Genomic DNA, 19,766 nt, shown 5'->3' on the forward strand with positions numbered 1-19,766 from the left:
GACCTAACATTATATCGTAATTATTATAATATCAATAAATAAGCCTTCTTAATAATACGAATCAAAGCTTTTTAGATTCATTAATTTTTGATGTTTTAAACATTTCATGTTCATGAAAATTTCTTATAAATAAATTTCTATGGTGTACATTATCATAATATCTAACTATTATTATATTAATGCAATATAATAATTATATAATATTTTATATTCTTTATTTACTTCTTCTTCGTTTATAATATATGTCGTTAATAGTATTCAAAATTAGATATATTTTATAGTTATGGTTTAAGACATTAATAAAACAAAACATTGGTTTACTATATCTGATATTATTTTGACTAGGTATTCAGCAGTGGTATTTATTAGTTATTAAATAACTAGTAAGATAAATATCATTGATGAATGATGATAGATCCACTTAAACATTAAGTATAAACTAAAAACACTAATTGAATCATTGATATTTGATTTAGATAATTTTTAATACAAAATTAAGTACTTATGTATACATGATTATTAGTGGATTTTATTTAAATACCTACAGTATAATATTATTTATTATTACTTCTAATTTGTTTTTTTAAATGCGTATGCCGTAAAGTTATATTAATATTACATAATCTTATATGATTGATTGACGGTTTACTGAACTAATTCGAGTTGTGTTTACATAATAATAATAATAATAAACAACTGTGCATGACAGAAAATTAGGTATAGGAATATAATATAATATGTTATCTTGTATATATTTAATTAGTAACATTATAAACGTTAACATATATACATACGTCCTACATAATATATTCTACCTATACTACAGTCGCATTGCATATAGTGCAACTCTTCAAAAAAAAAAAAAAAAAAAATGGTGACAATACAGTCCTATTTTATAAAATTTTATTGTAATTTTTTTTAATAAACGTTAAATTTGTTTATTAATGTTGGCTTTGGTTCATGTTCGTATTTATTTTTTGTAATTATAACCTACATTAAATAACAAAAACTATATAAACTAAAGTAATTAAAAAAAAAAAACATGTTATTTTCTGTATAAAACACAATTAAAAATTTCTATTGTTTCGAGTTACGGTAAAAATTAAGTATTCTAACAGGTAATATTACTATAGATATTAAGTATACTTATTAATTAATAGATAATTTAATATTTATGATTAATTTATAAGCACTTATATGTAAGTAACCTATTATTAGATAAATAATGTATACAAATTACAATCGATTTCGTATGATATTAAATATGCATAATAATAAAAGTTAAGATCTTTTTATATAGCAGCAGGTCGTTTCACATGAAATTTGAACCGCGTACTTATTTCAAACTGCTAACCTCTTTTCTAATTGTATTCTCTAAAAGTCTCTATAGAATAAAAACTAAGTATATTATGATAATAGCTAGTATATAATGGACATATATTCATAATTTTGGTTCTGCGTGTGACATTACTGACATTTCAGTTTTTTTATTGGTGATGACGATAAAAATAAAATAAAATGGCTTTGCAGTTTATCAAGTAAAAATACAAAGGTAGATATAGTATTACGGATATTTTAATTCAATTATATGTATCTTAGAAACTAAAATAATCTATTTACTCTATAAACTATAAAGTATAAGTGATGCTTGGGCTACAATTCTACCCTCCCCCCCTTAATCCTGTTACTTTTTGTCTTTTATCAAACTATCAAGTCTTCTTTTGTGGTCTATATGTAAAACAATTATACAACTACCTATATATTATATACTGCTTAGTGCTTAAACTATTTTTTATCATATAATCTGTATAGCTCATCATCAAATAATATAATAAATTTTTATACTTAATTTTTTCTCATTTACTATTATATTTACTATTATATTATAAAATAATTTGTTTGTGTAGTCGTGTATAGTCGTGAATACAATCATTTAAAATGTAAATATTCAACCTGGCGTTATGACTATGTTTAAGACACTAGTCTTATACAAAATCAATCAACAGTAACAGGCTTATAAACGTTATTAAAATCGTTTAAAAACAATCAGAAACTAATGTTTTTATTTTTATACTAATACTATGTAATAACTTTCTATACGGGATTAATCAATTAACTTAAAGCTTAGTTCCAAATTCTACCTCAAAATTATATATAGCACGATTTTTACAGACTCGGTACCACCTTGCACCTTAATGGTGCTGCATAACTATTCACATCAGCATTTTATGATTTTGTGGTTCTACAGTGATAGTGATAATTCTTAAACATATACCATTAAAACTTGTTTAGTTATAAGCAAAAGAGATAATTTTGAATACAATAAGTGACTGAGTACTAACCTGGATTTTGACCCCAAAAAATCATAGTTTTGTTCCAACAATCCAGTCATTTAAAATAATATTTTCATGAAAGATAAACATTTTTGAGATAGCTAATGAAAGTTTTCTGTTAAAATATACTTATCCAGTTCACTAAATTTGAATATTTATAATAAACAAAACATAGTTTTAAACATTAATAACAGAGGTCTCATTCGATATTTGTTTTCCATTTTTCAGTAGACATGCGACAGTGTCAGTGGACGCGACTCCATCGGCGTCGCCTGAGAGGCCATCAACTGCTGCTTCTGCCGCTGTGGTCGGCGACATTCAGCAGCAGCAATGTACCTCAGCGGTAACCGCAAGCGATCACCACCTGTGCGATCTGCAGAAACCGACTCCTGGAACCACTGCGACTAATAACAGCCCTCGAGATTCACAAGGGGTAACATGCATCAAGACTGAATCTACGATAACGACAGTGGTGACGACCTCCCCGCGACCAATATGCCCGAACTTGCCCTATTCGCCCGCGTGTTCACCGCGGTTCGCCAGACGCCGTCCGCCATTGCGCGAATGCCGCGTGTCCGTCAACGTGCAGAGCTTGGACGATCCAAATGCTCATCAAAAGCTCAATCAGTACAAACTCATTGATTCTATTGGACAGGTATATATTAATATTTACCCACGACAATTAATGATCTTAGCGTACGGTTTTAATTACCTAATTTGTACTATTGTACTCATTACTCCTTAGTCCTTAGTCATTAACCTACCAAGCAATAAGTATAATATATACTTGTGTAATTGTTTATAACCGAAAATATAACTATTTTTCATGTTAGGTATATACTACATGTTTGAATTTCACAATACTGATGTTTATATGAAGTTGTTTTTGAATACGTATTATTCACATATTTTTATGATATTTTGAATAATTTATTAGCGTATATAGGTACCAACTACCATATAGGTACCTATAATATTTTAGAATTATTCATTTTACTTATAAAATTATTTTAGTAATCGTGACATATTTATTAATTATTGCATTTTAAAATTTCAATGTGTTATATTATTTTTTTGTTTATTTACTACTTTTCTTCGTCAAAATCATATACAAATTATAAATAAACATTAATAATGATATTGATAATTAATAAACACACAACTCTTTCATAGAATTTTGAAAAGTACACATATTTTAATTGGTTGCTGCTAATTTAAACTAATTTTTCATAGTTGATCTCTAAATAAGCAATTTGAGCCAGGTTTCGAAAAAAAATAGTTAGAGACTAAATTGAGTTCATTCCCTTTAAAATAATTCGAGACCCCTTAATTTTGGACGACTTAATGAAGTAGCTAGTGTTTTAAAATTTGAAAGCAGTGATAACTCATTTTGTACTATACAACTGTTAAACCGCTGACTCATACATGGCAAATCACCCAGTATGGTAAGCAATTAAATAGATGCATCATGCATAGGTACTGTACAATTTATTTTTATTATTTTAAATTAATATACATTTTAAAGAATAAAGTTTTCTAAACATGAACGAACTAAATAATGTTTATTTTAACTATCTTTAAATTATCTTGTTGATTTTTTTTATACAAATGAAAATATGCAAATTAGTTATTTAATTATTGCAGAATTATTCATTTGTTTATTTACTTCTACTAAAAACTCTCATAGTTTTTATTAATTTAATAAAATAATACAAATTAAAATATAAGTTTAAAATTAATCATCTACGTGTTCTCATTTGTTTTATAAGAACAATAAACTTTACGTACGTGTATATATTTTAGATAATGATATTGATCTTTCTGTGAATTATTCATCATATGTTGTTTCTATAGAAGAAGAAGTGTTTTACCGTTAGGAACTTAGAATTTATCACCATTCAAATCACCAATTGCATGACTTGATTATTGTTTCTTTAGATAATAAATATGTGGTTCCTCAAATAAACATTTAAATATTTAATACCTATACATATACATATAAATATGTAGCATAATATCTTATATTACAATTTTTAAAAACTGTATAGTGTCTGTAGCCCCGTAGGTACTAATTCAGAATTGATATACTATTGGCTATAGCTGAATTTATTATATACATTGACATTGAGTAACTGGTTTTTAATATTATAGTACCACCTTCCTCCACCACCTATAAACTTTTTACCAACTTTTTATATATTTTTATTATAGTTTGTTACTATAATATTTTTTTTTATTTTATAAAAATTAAAAAAGTCGTATACTTAATATTATGTAAAAAATTAAATAACTGTTTAATACTTTCTAAATATATCTAAATCTAATAATAATTTATGTCCGATACATTGCATATTTCAAAAAAAAAAAAAAATAATAATAATAATATCACCCAAGTCAATACTCCTATGTATGAACAAGTTAATTATAATGTCATTGAAACGAATAACGTAGACAATAAATCATGAAGAATATTGTTTGAATGAGAAAAACATTTAGTTGATCGATTTAAACTAGAAACAACAACAATATTGTTATCGCATGTTTACTAAATGGCCTTTAAAATGCTGAGTTCATGACGTTTTATATTCTTTCAAACTTATTTTATAAACAATATATAATAACCAAAATATGCATTATTATTATTTTGTTTGGTAAATTTAAAATTTGAATAAAAAGTATTTTTTTTTTCAAATATTTAAATATTTAATAATTACAATTCAAGATTTTATTATTAAGTAAAACCATTAACACATATTACCTACCTAAATATAGTAAATATACCTAAATATTAATTATATGTATATATATAATATATATATTATATTCATAATTTTATCTATTTAGGGATCATATGGACTTGTAAAATTGGCGTATAACGAACTAGATGACAAACACTATGTAAGTATTTATATAATATTATGGCTTTTGCTTTTTAAGAATTTTTAAATGTTAGGTCATTAAATAAACATGTGATCAAAGTGAATCAAAAGAATCATACATTAAGTTTTTCATTTTACTTTAAATTGGATAAAAGGTTTAGAATTTAGGATATATTGACTTTGCTCATGACTCATAATATTATATTTATTGGATGACATTATTATATACTCTAATAATCGGTTTCAAAAGCATCCAGATGGAATTAATTATTGGAACGTAAACAGTCAAGACCCAGGTTATTTAAAAGAACTTTCCACAGTAATTTGTTTTTGTAATTTGCCCATTAAGAGGCCGTCACACTAAAAGTGAAACGCATACAACGTCCGAGAGAACGCGCTGTTAGGTGTTTTCGTGATCCGCAAGCACGCGACGTTTTAACCACGCCCACTACTGGTAGTCGGCGGCCAGCCGAGGATTATGCCTATTCGGGAGCGGTGTTTATTATTATTTGAACCTTCGTCTAAGACGGATCGCGCGTAAATATACACGTAAATGGGTAAATGCAGCTGTAATATTTTTAATACCCGCGGGTACCGATGTGATTTGTATTTATAATACATTATTAGATATTTACTTCATGAAATATTTATAATAAAGTAAATAATAACTAATTTATAGCAATAACCTAAATTAATATTACCTAAATATCTAAATATTAGTTTTGTAATATTTAAATGTATTGCGTATATTTTACATTATACATTATTCGTGAACATGCTACAACTTACAAATTTTTTTGGTAATTCAAAGAAAAATAGAATATTGAGCATAATAACCTGTACCTACTTAAACACACTTAAAAATACATAATTTAATCATTTTATAATCTAATATTTAATTACCATACAAAATAGTAAAAAACAAATATTTCTTTAACCTTTTTTCAAATGTATTATATTTATAAACATATAACATAAAGGTAATAATTGCATTTTTCATGTACATTTAATATGAAATTAAAAATTTTTTATCATTAAATAATTAAATAAAATATACAAATTTAAAACAATACTTTTAATACTAAATAAATAATAAATTAAATTAAATACATTATTTCTGTATGGCTTTAAAGTGTTTAAACAGAATCTTGACTCAAGCTCGGGTACACTTTTTTGCTATTTTTAATTGAATAGCGAACATGTTTTGTGTCTAGCGAGTCTTGATCAAAATTTTGATTTTTTTTGTGTGTCTTTAACATTAAATAATGGGTAATACTAGAAAAAATTCCTGCCAACAGTTTTGCACTCCACCCAAAGGTTTTGTATAAAATAGTAATATTAATCCCCGTATCCACTAGTGTTAATATTAATTTTACAATAAAAAATATCCCCATCAGTCCCGAAACAAAAGTACCAATAGTTGTAAACCATCCCCAAAGTTGATGTAATTTATTTTCGACCATGTTGCTTATTGTCTGTTCGTCAATAAGATATTTATATTGCAGACCTTGGTTAGTCGTATCATATCCCATAGATTGTCTTATTAAATTATTTGTAGCAGCACTCACTTCTTGTGGAAACAATATATGTTGCTGAAAAGCTTTCATTGTGTCTTGTGTGTATATACCAGCATTCATAAGCGATTCTGGACTTTTGTACGACCACGTCCAGGTTGTAGCCGGTTTGAGCTTTTGTGGTTTTTTTATTTCTTGTATATTGGGTACAATACCAAACCAGTCTCCGTCCAAATTGAAGCCAGGTGGAAGTAGTATATTACAATCAATTTGAGTTCCAAATTGTTGCAATATGTGCGTTTTGGGGGCCATGAAAAACGTTTTGTTGTTATATAAAACTGGTAGTTCATTAAAACATACATTTTTTCTCGATATTTCAACATTTACCTTTTTACATTTTATTAAATATATTATTTCGCCTGTTTTCACTGCAGTAAAACCTGGTCCTTCGCCCATAAGATACGAAAAGTCGGAAATGCTCGAAGAGGCTAGTGTAAGCTTTTGTTGTAATATTTTTCGTTCGAGATCACACTGTTTTTTAATTATGTCATTATACAATGATGTTATCGTAGATTTAAAGAAGTTTTCAACATAAACAAATTTTGTATTAACGTAGGCTAACAAATCAGTGTTTTGCGGAGAAATTGTTGTTGTCGTAAATCGATTGAAAAATGCGGTATCTACAAGTATGACTAACTGTATGTGTTCAGTTTGAATCACTGGCATCCCGCATGCAAAACTTTTTTTAATTTGTTTTAGGGAAAATACTATTTTATCCGTTTCCACAATATAGGTATATATATTATTTGAAAAATCATTAATGGCATTTGAAATTATTAACGATGCAGGACCATCATATAAAACATTGAAATCTTGTACTTCACAAGTGAAATGGTTGTTTGTCCATATAGTCTCTCCTTTAAAAGAATCAAAACCATAATTTTCAGATAATTTCATTTTGGTTCCTGTTGGAAGTATGAGGATATTATCTTTACTATTTGCTATAGCCGTACCTTCTGAAAGCAATATTTTAAATTTAGCTTGTACGACCACATCTTCCCACTCTCCTCTGCTTGATTTAAAAGTTGTGCCTTTACAATTACCATACTTGTCTAATGTTCCGGCAATGATATTTGTTACAAATATCGTTTCGTTTATTTTTAAATCTGTCACTACTCCTCCCGTTTGAAAAGTGAAAGATTGTTTCTGGTGAGTCTCTGAACATCTAGCACTACCTAACTCTATTATGTCGGAAAAATACCCTCCCTCTACAACTTGTGCGTCTTCAAACGCCGAACACCTTGTTATTAAATAATCAACAGTGATCAGGCATGATTTGAAATTAACTGGATATGTTTCAACCCTTTGCAATAGTTGTATTCTTGTTACCCGTTCTGTTTTCGAAGGTATTGGAAGATCACAGTTGTCTACTTCTAGACTGTCAAAGGAAGTTATATTTAGGTTAGGACCTCCGCAATCGTAAGCAATGAATCCAAAAGTGAAATGTATGGTTGTAATAATAACAAATAGAACTTTTTTGATATTCATGTTGAGTGTTGACTGGTTGTAATACCTATTATGAAATAAAATATAAATATTATATATAGGTACAATTTAAATTAAACACTTAATTTAAATATTGTGCTTTAAAAAATAAGAGAACGGATTTAAATGCTCTAAAAAACAAGAAAAATTTGTATAAAAATACGATTTAACGCACTCATAACAGCAATTAAAACTATTTTTATCATTGAAAAAATTTGTTTTACTGCATAAATTCTTATTCTATTAGGTTTTAATTTGATCTAACCTAACCTTAATCTGATCGGTAAAAAAAAATATAGTAAATAATAAATAATAAAAATACAAGTAGGTAGGTACGACGCATATACGATTTTTATGTTTATTCAAAAATAATTCATTGTAAAAACTTGAAACTTGTATCAGATGTTTACATTAGTATTTTCATTTGAGAATTAATACCTAAAATTTGAAAATTTAAAATAAGGTTTCTCATAAAATGGGGCATACCCGTTTTTGACCAAAATCAAAAATGTATATAATATATGTAAAAAAATAAAATAATTGCTGCTAAATAATTTTTTATAAGTTGCATAAAATGTTGTAAAATAAATATAGAACATTTTTAATATATAAGAATAGTAAAATATTAACATTATTTTTATGTTAATATGCCACAATATATATATACAATATTATATAAAAAATTTAAAAAATAGTATACAATTTAATTTTAGGGTTTTTAATTTATCTTACAATTGCACCTGGATAGAATTATTATTCGTAAAAATACAATTCTTTACGAAATTATTTACAAAACGATATTAATTATACACACACAATAAAAATTATCACTATTTGTTTCATATAATATTTAAGTTTTAAAGGTTCTGCAACTTAAATTCAAATATCTTGGTACTATTCATTACAAATATTTACAATAATAGTATCTTGTATCTTTTGACAAAATTACATATTATTATTATTTTATTATTTTAAATAATATTATACATATTGTGACATATTAATATAAAAATAATGTTGATATAGATAGTCTTAAATTTTAAATAATTTTCTATATTTTATTTTACAATATTTTATGCAACTTATACTTTTAATAATTTTGCAAAAGTATTAAAAGTATCTATATAGGTAATTGCCATAATTTTACAAAAATGTTTGTTTTGGTCGAAAAGAGAATCATTATTTTTTAAATTTGGTCGAAATTTCGTAATATCATTCCGTTTGTAAGACTCGTCCAAATATAATAATCGAAAGTTAATAGGTACCTAATTATCTCCGTTCAGAATCATTTTTCATCGTATACAAGATTTATCAATGAACTAAAATTTAAAATTAAAAAAAGTATATTTTTAAGTAGTTATAAATGGGTACTTACAAATGATGTAGCGTTTGTTCTGAGAGTTGATGATATGTATAATGTATATGTATAAATACAAAACTATATATAATTTAAAAGAACACTGACTTTAAAAAAAACTGTATTTAGAAAATAAAAATTTGTCTGGAGTCTCGCAATGATGGTGACTGGAAACACTTACACACTGTAACTGAAACTGATCTCGAGACTGTGACTGAACACTGTATCGCTTTTTTAAATATCTATAATATAGGCTAATTTTTTTCTAATTTTTAGATTAGACTTGTTTAATGTTAATGTATCATGATAATTGAGGTATGATAATGCAATTACAATTAATGTTAATTATAATAAATGTTCCAATTTATGATATTACAAATTAACGATCTCGTATAATCATGTTTTATGATAATTCAGATAATTGTTTGAATGACTGAAATTATAAATTAATTATAATTGTAATAAATAATAACCTTAAATTACACAGATTGAACTTCAACTATTATAGTATTAATAGTATTATACTTATTATATCTGATGATGCATAATGTATATGTTATTAATTAATTAATACCTACGTATAGGCATATAATGTGAATAATTAAGCAATGCATATTTCGTAATAAATAATTTATTAAAATATTTGGATACGGTATATATATATATATGTATAGAAATATGTATACTATAAACATGGGTTCTAATATTAAATCATTTATAATTTAGTTTCAAATTTATTTTAGTTTTGTTTTTTGTTTTTATGTTTTCCAAAATGTGTTCTGGATCTTTTATGTCATCTATTTGTAATCGTTTTCCATACTGAGGATTCACTATTTCTGGTAGTAAACATTCCATGTAAAATCTTAAAAGAAAGTAACAAACTTACTAAGTTGTATAAGAGTAAACTTATCTTTGATATTAAAATTAAAAATTTTTAAAAACTTACAGTTTTAATTTATCAACCATTTTTGTATTCCAAAAGCAAACATCATAATTTATTATTTGTACTTCTGTCCAATTTTTTGAATAAACGAAGAAATAACAAAATCTTCGTTTGGAAATATGCATTTGTCCCTGAACTTGATAATAATAATTATGATCAACTTTTAGCTGCATTTTTCCATTGTCATCGAGTCGACAGAATAATAACTAAAAATGTTTGTTGTAAAATAGAATAAAAACATTTTTACATTTTTACCTACACTAAACTTAATATTTTAACAGTTATAGGTACTGATTAGATCAGTGGTTTTCAAACTTTTATTATACATGCCACAAGGTACACCGTAAACTTAAAATAATGTTCACGGCACACTGACCTTTTTTAGATGAACAAAATTTTTTGAATTAATTATTAATTTATTTTCTTATATCACAATTCAATGCAATCTGTAATTTATGGAATAACCGCGGCACCCAGTTTGAAAACCACTGGATTAGATAGTTAGTATATATTATACTCTTACTTTTTTACTGTTTATCGCTTCCGAAAATGTCAACGTATCTCTGACTGCGAACGGGCATTTAATTTCAACTAAAAAATCGTCATTGATAATACCGTCTGTATTCATATACAAAAAAAATTATTATTATTATTATTATTATTTTATTTGAAATTATTAATGCATATCATAAGTAACTGTAATACATTTTACCTGGAGTTGTTGCTAGGTAAGGAAATTGTTCATCGATGATAAGCCCACACGGATGGATTTTGCATTTTAAAATATTTTCCAATGCGACGATAGCTTCTGGTTCGGTGGCTTTACCATAATCAGTTGCCTTCGAAAAAAATGTCCTATATAATATATCGTAAACAGAAATTTTACAAGACGTAGTTGGTCGTAGTTTACAAACACGGCCAAAATTTGATGTTGTAAGTCTATTCCTTCGTTCAGCATGCCAAATTTGAGAATTAGCTTGTTCTCTAGTTTTCTTTTCAATATCCAAGCGCCCGTTTCTATCTAATCGTAGTGAATTGATAAAATCATCTTTTATTTTTTGTAACTCTTCTTTTGAAATATTATCTTCTTCGGGTAATGGTTCGGCTAAACCATAATGTTGATCCGGGCCAACATTACTCTTTTTCTGTATACTTGTAGGAAAAAGACGTTTTTTAGATTGGTTTCTTTTTTTTTTATTGGATGTAAGGAATTTCTTTCCTATTATACCTAGAAGTATATGTATATATAAAAAAAAAAATCAAAAATACTAAAAAAAAAATATATACTTCAAAGTAGGTATACCTGGGCTTATATCATTTTGTATATTTTTATGCATTAAACGAAGAAATTGTCCACTTGAATTATATGATATAACCGCAGCTTCAACTCGTGAATTGTATGAATTTCTTTGTGAGTAATTTATTCGTTTACCCCTAAATGTTTATTAATTACACTATTGAATTGTTCACACACGTTGTTGTCAACATTCATAAGTAAACTATCAACATTGACGACTAAACGAGATATTATTTGAGATATATCAGTTAAGAATCCCGATCTTTCAGCTTCTAAAATCATATTTTTTTCATTTGGTATTGTGCCCTTGCAAAAATATGGCTCACATCGATCATGGCTACCCAAAATGTGACGAAAACTATTACTTATATCTTTCCGTAATCCTATAGTATAGTTATAAAAAAATATATATTATTCAAGTTATATTCTATACTCTGTAGTACAAGTAAGTCTGTAAGTCTTGTTGTTTAAAAAATTAAAATTCATAAAAATTTTTTTCAACTTACCAACTTCTTTTTCGTAATCTGATTGACCTTGTAAACTATTACGATATTCAATTGCTTAGTTATTGAAAATCTAAAACGTAATGCATTGGCTTTTACATGTTTTCTTAACAAAATTGGATACTTCGTGTTTGCTGTCATAGCTGCTAATTTTGTACCATAATTTCGCAATAAATGATTACGACATTCTATTTTTTTTACGAGTAGTCTAGGTCCATAAGGCATGATTTCAGATAGCCTTTTTGAAACGCTAGAATCTCCATCTCCTGGTAAAGATAATTATTTTTATTTTATTATCATTTATACATTTTTATCAACTATGGTTGCTGCAACTATATATATATGTATATATACGAATATTATTTAATTTATCTTGCATTTTTATAATAATTGACACTTTAATTAAAATATTACTGTTGGTATAATTACTATATGTAATTGATATTGTAGTTGTCATTAATTTTATTATTCCTATTTCTTTTATAAATCGTATCATTAAAATCATTATAAGCCATATATATTTTATTTTATTTAATACAGAAATTATACCTAATAAATATATTATAATATTATCGTGTGTATAATGGGCCCCATATCGTGTGTTATGGTTTATGAGCAAGCTCGTGTGGGGCCCATAAACAAATTATATATTCTTTATTATTTGTCGATTTTGTCGTTGTCATTATAATAATTACTACTGATAAAGCCAGTCGTTGGGAATCGTGCCGAATGGGTCATTATTGATATTGATATATTAATATTGTTACTGATATTTATATACACTAACCTATTAGTTTGTATATTTGAGTCCATGCATTTCCAAACTTTGTTTAAATCCATCGGCAATGGCATCGGCTTCCATGCTTGTTGCACCCTTTTTCCAATTTAAAAAACAAGTATGGTCAGGTGGAGATAGTTTTTTATTTTTGGCCCTTTGGCAAATTATACAATAACGGTTTCTAATTCCCACAAACAAAATTTTTTCGATCTATAACCTATTATTGTTGCCTAGAAAGTAGAATTATAAATAAGGTCATTCAAAACAGTTTTATAAAACTAATATACTAATATAGCATATATATATTTTACCACTCCAGATAATGCATCATATTTAGTCTTGTAACTGCGCTTTGACCACTGTCCATCCGCAACTACAGTGCACATAGGGGTTCCATCAACATCTAATGTACCAGCTTTTATTGCTAAACGACGTTCTTCTTCACCAGCAATTTTCATTTGTTCCTCTGCAACTTCGTGAATTCTTTTGCAAATAAACTCTTGAATTTTCAGAAAAGTAGTTGAAGACATACAAGGTATATCGATTATCGCACACAATTCGGACAACTGTGTAAATCCAATTCCAGCTGCTATTGATCCATTAACGGCGGAATAATTTACTGGCAAATAAGCTTCAGGTTTCAACTTTTCTGAGTCGATAAACATAACAATATTACAAACACATCACATTTAAACTTAAATGATGATCTAAACCCGTGTTTTTTCTCAGAAATAAACGTCATATTTAAAAATGTACAACCAAATGACCCTCTATGAACACTGTTTTTAATTTGACTAAAAACGTAATGCATATCCACTATTCGTCTTCCCGAACTTTCATCAACATCACATTGCCTGTTAAAGAATTAAATTTATTACGACTCATCTTCAATCAAAATATAAATTTTAAATGCATACTTAATTTCTTGATTACTAAGTATAGATTCGTCCACTGTTAAGTTATGTAAATTTTCTTCAGTATTCCAATAATTATTTGCATTACCCTCCGGATCATTTATTTTTCTAATTTTTTTTTAAAAAAAAATTGATATAATATATACAAAAATCGTTGGAGTTCTCATATACATTCAAATTTATATAATCAGAGTTTTAATTTAAATTATTAAACATTTTTAATTTACCTAATTGTTTCCCTTGATGTGCATGGTAGTTGATTGTCAGCACCTAAGAAAAAAGGTGCCTCAACAGATTTTACGAGCTCTGGATTTTGACTTTAAAAAATATATAAAAATATTGTATTATATAAATATTTATACTGCTGCATGCGATTATGTAATACATTTTCCGTATATTATTTAAATATTAAGTTATTATAGTTTACCAAATTTAATAGCTATATAATTTAGCAAAAGTTTACCTAATTGTTTCCCTTGATGTGCATGGTAGTTGATTGTCATCACCCAAGAAAAAAGGTTTCACAACAGATTCTACGACCTCTGGATTGGGACTTAATTAAAAACAATGTATTGTTATAACTGATATTACGTTATTATTTATACATATTTTATATTTTAATCATTTAATATTTTACTTACTTGGTTTTGTTTTGAATTCCTAGAAAATTCATCACTCGATTACTCAATTTCTTTTTAGTTGATAACTTTTTCGATGGTTGACGAGTACGTTTTTTAAGTTGATCCATTTTAACGTTAAATAAAAAAAAATTAAACCACAATAAAAATTCAATTAGAATGTAAGTTGTTACTGGTGTGGACAGTTTTACAGAATGACAATAATTTTGATGTCTTCCCATTTTGATATGCACTATTATCGTTGATCATAATATTTAATTATATAATTACCTTATACTAGTTATACTAATGAATAATGCGAGTAATAAAATAATAATAATTTAATTATCACAAATAGGTACTTACTTTTATACTATATCTAATGGAGAAATGATAGTAGATATAATATTTATAATATAATATATTAGATATTAAAACTATCTTGAACAATTATGGTCATTACTCATTAGTGTTGAGAATTTTAATTATTGACGTATTATACATATATACATTTATTTAGATTTAGTAAGAGCAAACAAAAGTTTCTACCAATATATGTCATACTGTCGCCTTTTTACTTGATAATAACCGAATGTTTACATATATTAAATAGGTATAAAAATTTTATACTACAACACCCATAGACTATAGTAGATTAATTCTAGTTTTATATGAAAAATACTTTGACCACATATTTTCTACTGATGATTAGTGTAATCATGTGGATATCAATAAATACTTACATAGTAATCTCAATACGTTTATACACAGTTATATATTATTTAGGGTATTATATACTATGTAGGTACTATGTACTACATGCTAGCAATTAGTTTTTGATTCAACTATTTCAATAAAATCATTAAATTGCTGTATGCATTTATGTTTAGTTTACAAAAATCTGTATTTAATATAAAAATATTTATAATAAATTAAAATATTTATATTTTAATTCCACGGCATTCTTTTAAAAAAGCCCTGCAAAAGTTATCAACAATGATTTTTTTCAGGAGTAAACGACATATTTCTTTTGTATACACTTATACTCAGTTAAATTAAAACATTTTCATATTTTAAACCTAACCACTAATTATATTGAAAAATTTCCTACAGTTTGAAAAAAAAAATTGTCGAGATCGTACATTTTTCAGCTGAGTTTTGGCAACTTTATGATACTTTGTGGTTTCAACATGTGTTTAGTTTATTAGAATATGAATTTGAATTATTATATCGAAATAATTCAAATAATATTCATGGGCCATATTATTATTTTCCTTATCGATACTCTGGGTATTTATAAAACGCGCGCGGCTAGATAACCGGTTTCGATCTAGGTGAGGTACCGCTGCATATGCGCGAAGTGTGGGGGAATGAGTACAGTTTTAGAACAGTGCCGCAGTTGTTTCGATAGCAGCACACGACGGCCGTAAAATCATAATTTTTTTACAACAAACATGGTTTTTTGATTCCAATAGTACTCAAGTCTCATTAGTCGTAGAAACATGATTTTGGTACCAAATTAAACGTGAGAAGTTGTACTAAAAACTGTTGGAACAGAATTTTGATATCTCAATTTGCTGATTTTATATAATTTTTTAAAAATTTCAAAATTTTAACAAATTTCAAATATAAATAAAATCGGTTTGAAAACAAATTTCAAAAATTTGTTCCAACAGTTTTTAGTACAACTTCTCACGTTTAATTTGATACAAAAATCATGTTTCTACGACTAATGAGACTTGAGTACTATTGGAATCAAAAAACCATGTTTTACGGTCGATTTTTTCCTAGTGTGACGGCCTCTTAACTATATTAAGTAATATCACGATCAATTAATCTAGGTGGAACGGTTATTTGATTTATAGAAATTATTTTATTAAATTTGACGAATACAATCCTTAATATTGTATAGATGATGATATGTTAATAAATGGTACGTTATCAATTCTTAAAATGACTTTTTTAAATTCATGTTTAAAACTTGAATGCAATAATTATAATGCTATTTGCTAACTCATAGGTATTTAAATTTTAAACTAAATATTTAATTTTTAAAATTTTTGCATTTTTTGAAAAATGTAGTGTATTTTCTTAGTTTTTAGAGCACATTTTTTCTTAAAATGAATGAAAATTGTTGCGATTAACAAGAGACTTTTGGCTAACTGTCGGTGATACGAATACTATATGTATATACTATATAGCACGACAAGTTATTGTCGATAACAATTTTATCATAGTTAGGTTTCGATAAGTATTACTAAATTAGTAATCAATTAGTACATCCAGAACTGAACAAGTAACAAATATTATAGTAATAATACTATTAAAATAATAAATAAAATATTACATTTTTTTTTCCAATTTTTAAATTGTAATAAATATAAGTAAAATGCATTTTTTGAATTTTAAAGTCATTTTAGCAATTTTTAAGAGTGTTTTTGAAATTTTTAGGGCATTAAAATCTCAGTTATATTAGTTTACACATTAAAATAATTATCATTATATATATATAACTTGAATTAAGAAAGCTAAAACTAATGTATACATTTTTGATTTTTAGAATTATATATTTTCTTATATTTTATATATAAGTCCAATTTTGTTTCCTACACGAAAAAAAAAATATGTATACATATTATACTATTATAACAGTAATTAAATATTTACTTTTTATTAATAGTATCTGTTATTTAATTTTATTTAATACTGATTTTAATTAATACAAAACCTTTTTTAATTTGAAATATATATTTATTTTAAATAATTTTTTAGGCTATGAAAATATTATCTAAGAAAAAGTTAATGAAAAAGTCTGGCTGTTTTGGTAAGTTTCTTTTCATTAAATATAAAATTTCTAAATATTAATAAATAAAGTAAAATGTTTTTTAATTATTATTTTTTGTATGTGTTTATTCTAAACGTAGATTGTATAATAAATATAATCTAAGTTATGATTAAGTTTTTGAGAATATTATTACTTAACATACTGTTTTTTTTTTACTTAAAACTAAAATAAAATATTTTTTAGCTTTATAAAAGCTATAATAATTTTATTTTAAATAACATATTTTAAAATATTTTCAAATAGATATAAAACAAGAGTGTTTACAATATATTTTAAAAACGAAGTACATTTTTTTGGTACCACAAAGAAAAATTGTTTGATATTATGTTATGAATTATATAATAATTTACAAACACAAAAAATAATTTTGTAACCATAACAGAACCCCGAAAAATCACACTCTAAGTTCCGGATGCCATGAGAACATTACCCCATTACCCTAACTAACAAATAATTAAAATGTTGGCTTTCAAATGTTAAGTATTATAAATTAATTTTTTAGTTTTAACTCATTTGACTCCATACCAATCTGAACATTTTGCTACCTGTAATTGAAGCAAATTTTTAACTCCAAAACACTACGTTATACAAAAATAAAATTACACACGATACTAAAAAAGTAAATCTTTTAAAATCTTCTATTTAGAAACAAAAACAAATGAAAGCAATTAATTAATATTTTATATAAATTTTCCGTAGGTACCTTTATAAAATATGAAAATAATTAAATGCATAAGCTATATCAATAAGTATAAATATTATATTTTGTTGCATTTGTTCTATTATTTATTTTGAATAAGTTTGAATAAATTCAATTAAAGATCAAATTTTAAAGCCGTAGGTAGGTAGTTTGCTTATAGCAGGCGTCTCCTACCCACGGCCCGCCGAGCTTTTTGCATCGGCCCGCCAAGTTAATTAATGTTTTGAATATAAAACAAATTTTGAATTATAAAATAAAAAATTATATAAATAAACATACATTTTTTAAATAAATCTTATCGATTCTTATTTATTTCTCAATTTCATAACCTATCTATTCCTAGATAGACAAATTTTTTTTTTTTTTAGACAACACATTTCTAAAAATTTTGGCCCGCGATGCCAAAGCGTATACCAAATTTGGCCCACCGTAAAAAAAGGTTGGAGACCCCGGGCTTATAGAATTTGTCCCAAATTGTTTAATCAATTTCGTGCACATAGTTGTATCCATAATAATACAACTTAATAAGTTAAAAAATTCACTATTCTGTTTTTGTTTTTTTATGCATTTCATAACATATTAACATATAGTATATACGAGTACTATAGTATAAACACATTAAAATAATATTTAGGGAATGTATGAAAATAATAGGAACGTACCTAATTATATTATAATAATATTATATGCTTATTACCTATATGAGTTATATGACTATTACATTATATAATCATAATTATAGTTATCTATAAGACTATAACCTACTAACTGTTAATTAAATGTATACATTTCGTGAAAAAATTTTAAAATTCAAAAAATTTTCTAAGTAACGATCTAATATTTATGAGCCTAGAATTTTAAGTACTTTAATTTGAATATATTTTATATACCTACCTATATTATATTTCTTAAATAAATTACCTATACAATATTATCTTAAAAATAAACTGTTAAATTTTCCATTTAGTATTGTTATCAAGCTGATTAAAAATATTAATTGAATATTTAATTTAAATTTTAAATACTCTTATTTGTAGTAATGATTGTCATCATACTCGTTAAATAATCCAACGATTACCGCATTTTTATTATTAAATAACATGTAACTCAATAATTTGTAAAAAAACAACGGTACCTAGTCGTGACTCGTGATAGGTAACCTAGAAATACCGGTAGGTAGGTTGGTAGGTACACATTATTTCAATTATTTTATCAACGTGACAACATATTATAAAATCATTAAATTATATATTTATATTAAATGCCTTGACTTTATTCTTTTTGTACGTAATATATATGTCATACAAATGACTATTTATGACTATTTAGTGTTGTTGACAATTTTGTTTTAGAATTTGATTTATATTCATAAATTCTAATAGAAAAATAAACATTAATAAATTAACTCATGTTTACATTGATTTTGACTAACTATACCTAACTTGTAAGGGAGCTATTGTTAACAAAAGATTTAAAAACAAAACCTTCATTAGGTACATATAGTTTATTCTTATTATAATTATAAATTTATAACTAATATA

General features: G+C 25.6%; 3 protein-coding genes and 1 pseudogene across 5 annotated transcripts in view; 1 reads left to right on the forward strand and 3 right to left on the reverse strand.

Moving 5' to 3' along the window:
• The window catches only part of LOC114119073 (calcium/calmodulin-dependent protein kinase kinase 1), a 50,574-nt gene that overhangs the window by 23,540 nt on the left and 7,268 nt on the right, over positions 1 to 19,766 (forward strand). For 2 of the 3 annotated variants that reach the window (XM_027980537.2, XM_027980538.2), the window contains exons 4-6: positions 2,562 to 2,988; positions 5,178 to 5,231; positions 17,453 to 17,504. In XM_027980537.2, the coding sequence (XP_027836338.1) occupies positions 2,562 to 2,988; positions 5,178 to 5,231; positions 17,453 to 17,504 (533 nt within the window). The remainder of the gene's footprint in view (positions 1 to 2,561; positions 2,989 to 5,177; positions 5,232 to 17,452; positions 17,505 to 19,766) is intronic. The other variant, XM_027980539.2, reaches the window with a different exon arrangement.
• LOC126550172 (uncharacterized) lies at positions 6,309 to 10,112 on the reverse strand. The gene is made up of 2 exons (XM_050201212.1): positions 9,647 to 10,112; positions 6,309 to 8,299 (listed from the first exon to the last, which is right to left on the reverse strand). Exon 2 carries the CDS (start codon positions 8,272 to 8,274, stop codon positions 6,349 to 6,351), a length of 1,926 nt encoding a protein of 641 aa, XP_050057169.1. The 5' UTR covers positions 8,275 to 8,299; positions 9,647 to 10,112; the 3' UTR covers positions 6,309 to 6,348.
• Positions 10,242 to 11,999, reverse strand: LOC126550174 (uncharacterized). The gene is made up of 5 exons (XM_050201213.1): positions 11,875 to 11,999; positions 11,284 to 11,799; positions 11,095 to 11,189; positions 10,575 to 10,777; positions 10,242 to 10,490 (listed from the first exon to the last, which is right to left on the reverse strand). Exons 1-5 carry the CDS (start codon positions 11,906 to 11,908, stop codon positions 10,340 to 10,342), a joined length of 999 nt encoding a protein of 332 aa, XP_050057170.1. The 5' UTR covers positions 11,909 to 11,999; the 3' UTR covers positions 10,242 to 10,339.
• LOC126550173 (uncharacterized) lies at positions 13,180 to 15,124 on the reverse strand (annotated as a pseudogene).

This window comes from Aphis gossypii, chromosome 2 (assembly GCF_020184175.1).
Source record: "Aphis gossypii isolate Hap1 chromosome 2, ASM2018417v2, whole genome shotgun sequence".
Lineage (NCBI taxonomy): Eukaryota > Metazoa > Arthropoda > Insecta > Hemiptera > Aphididae > Aphis > Aphis gossypii.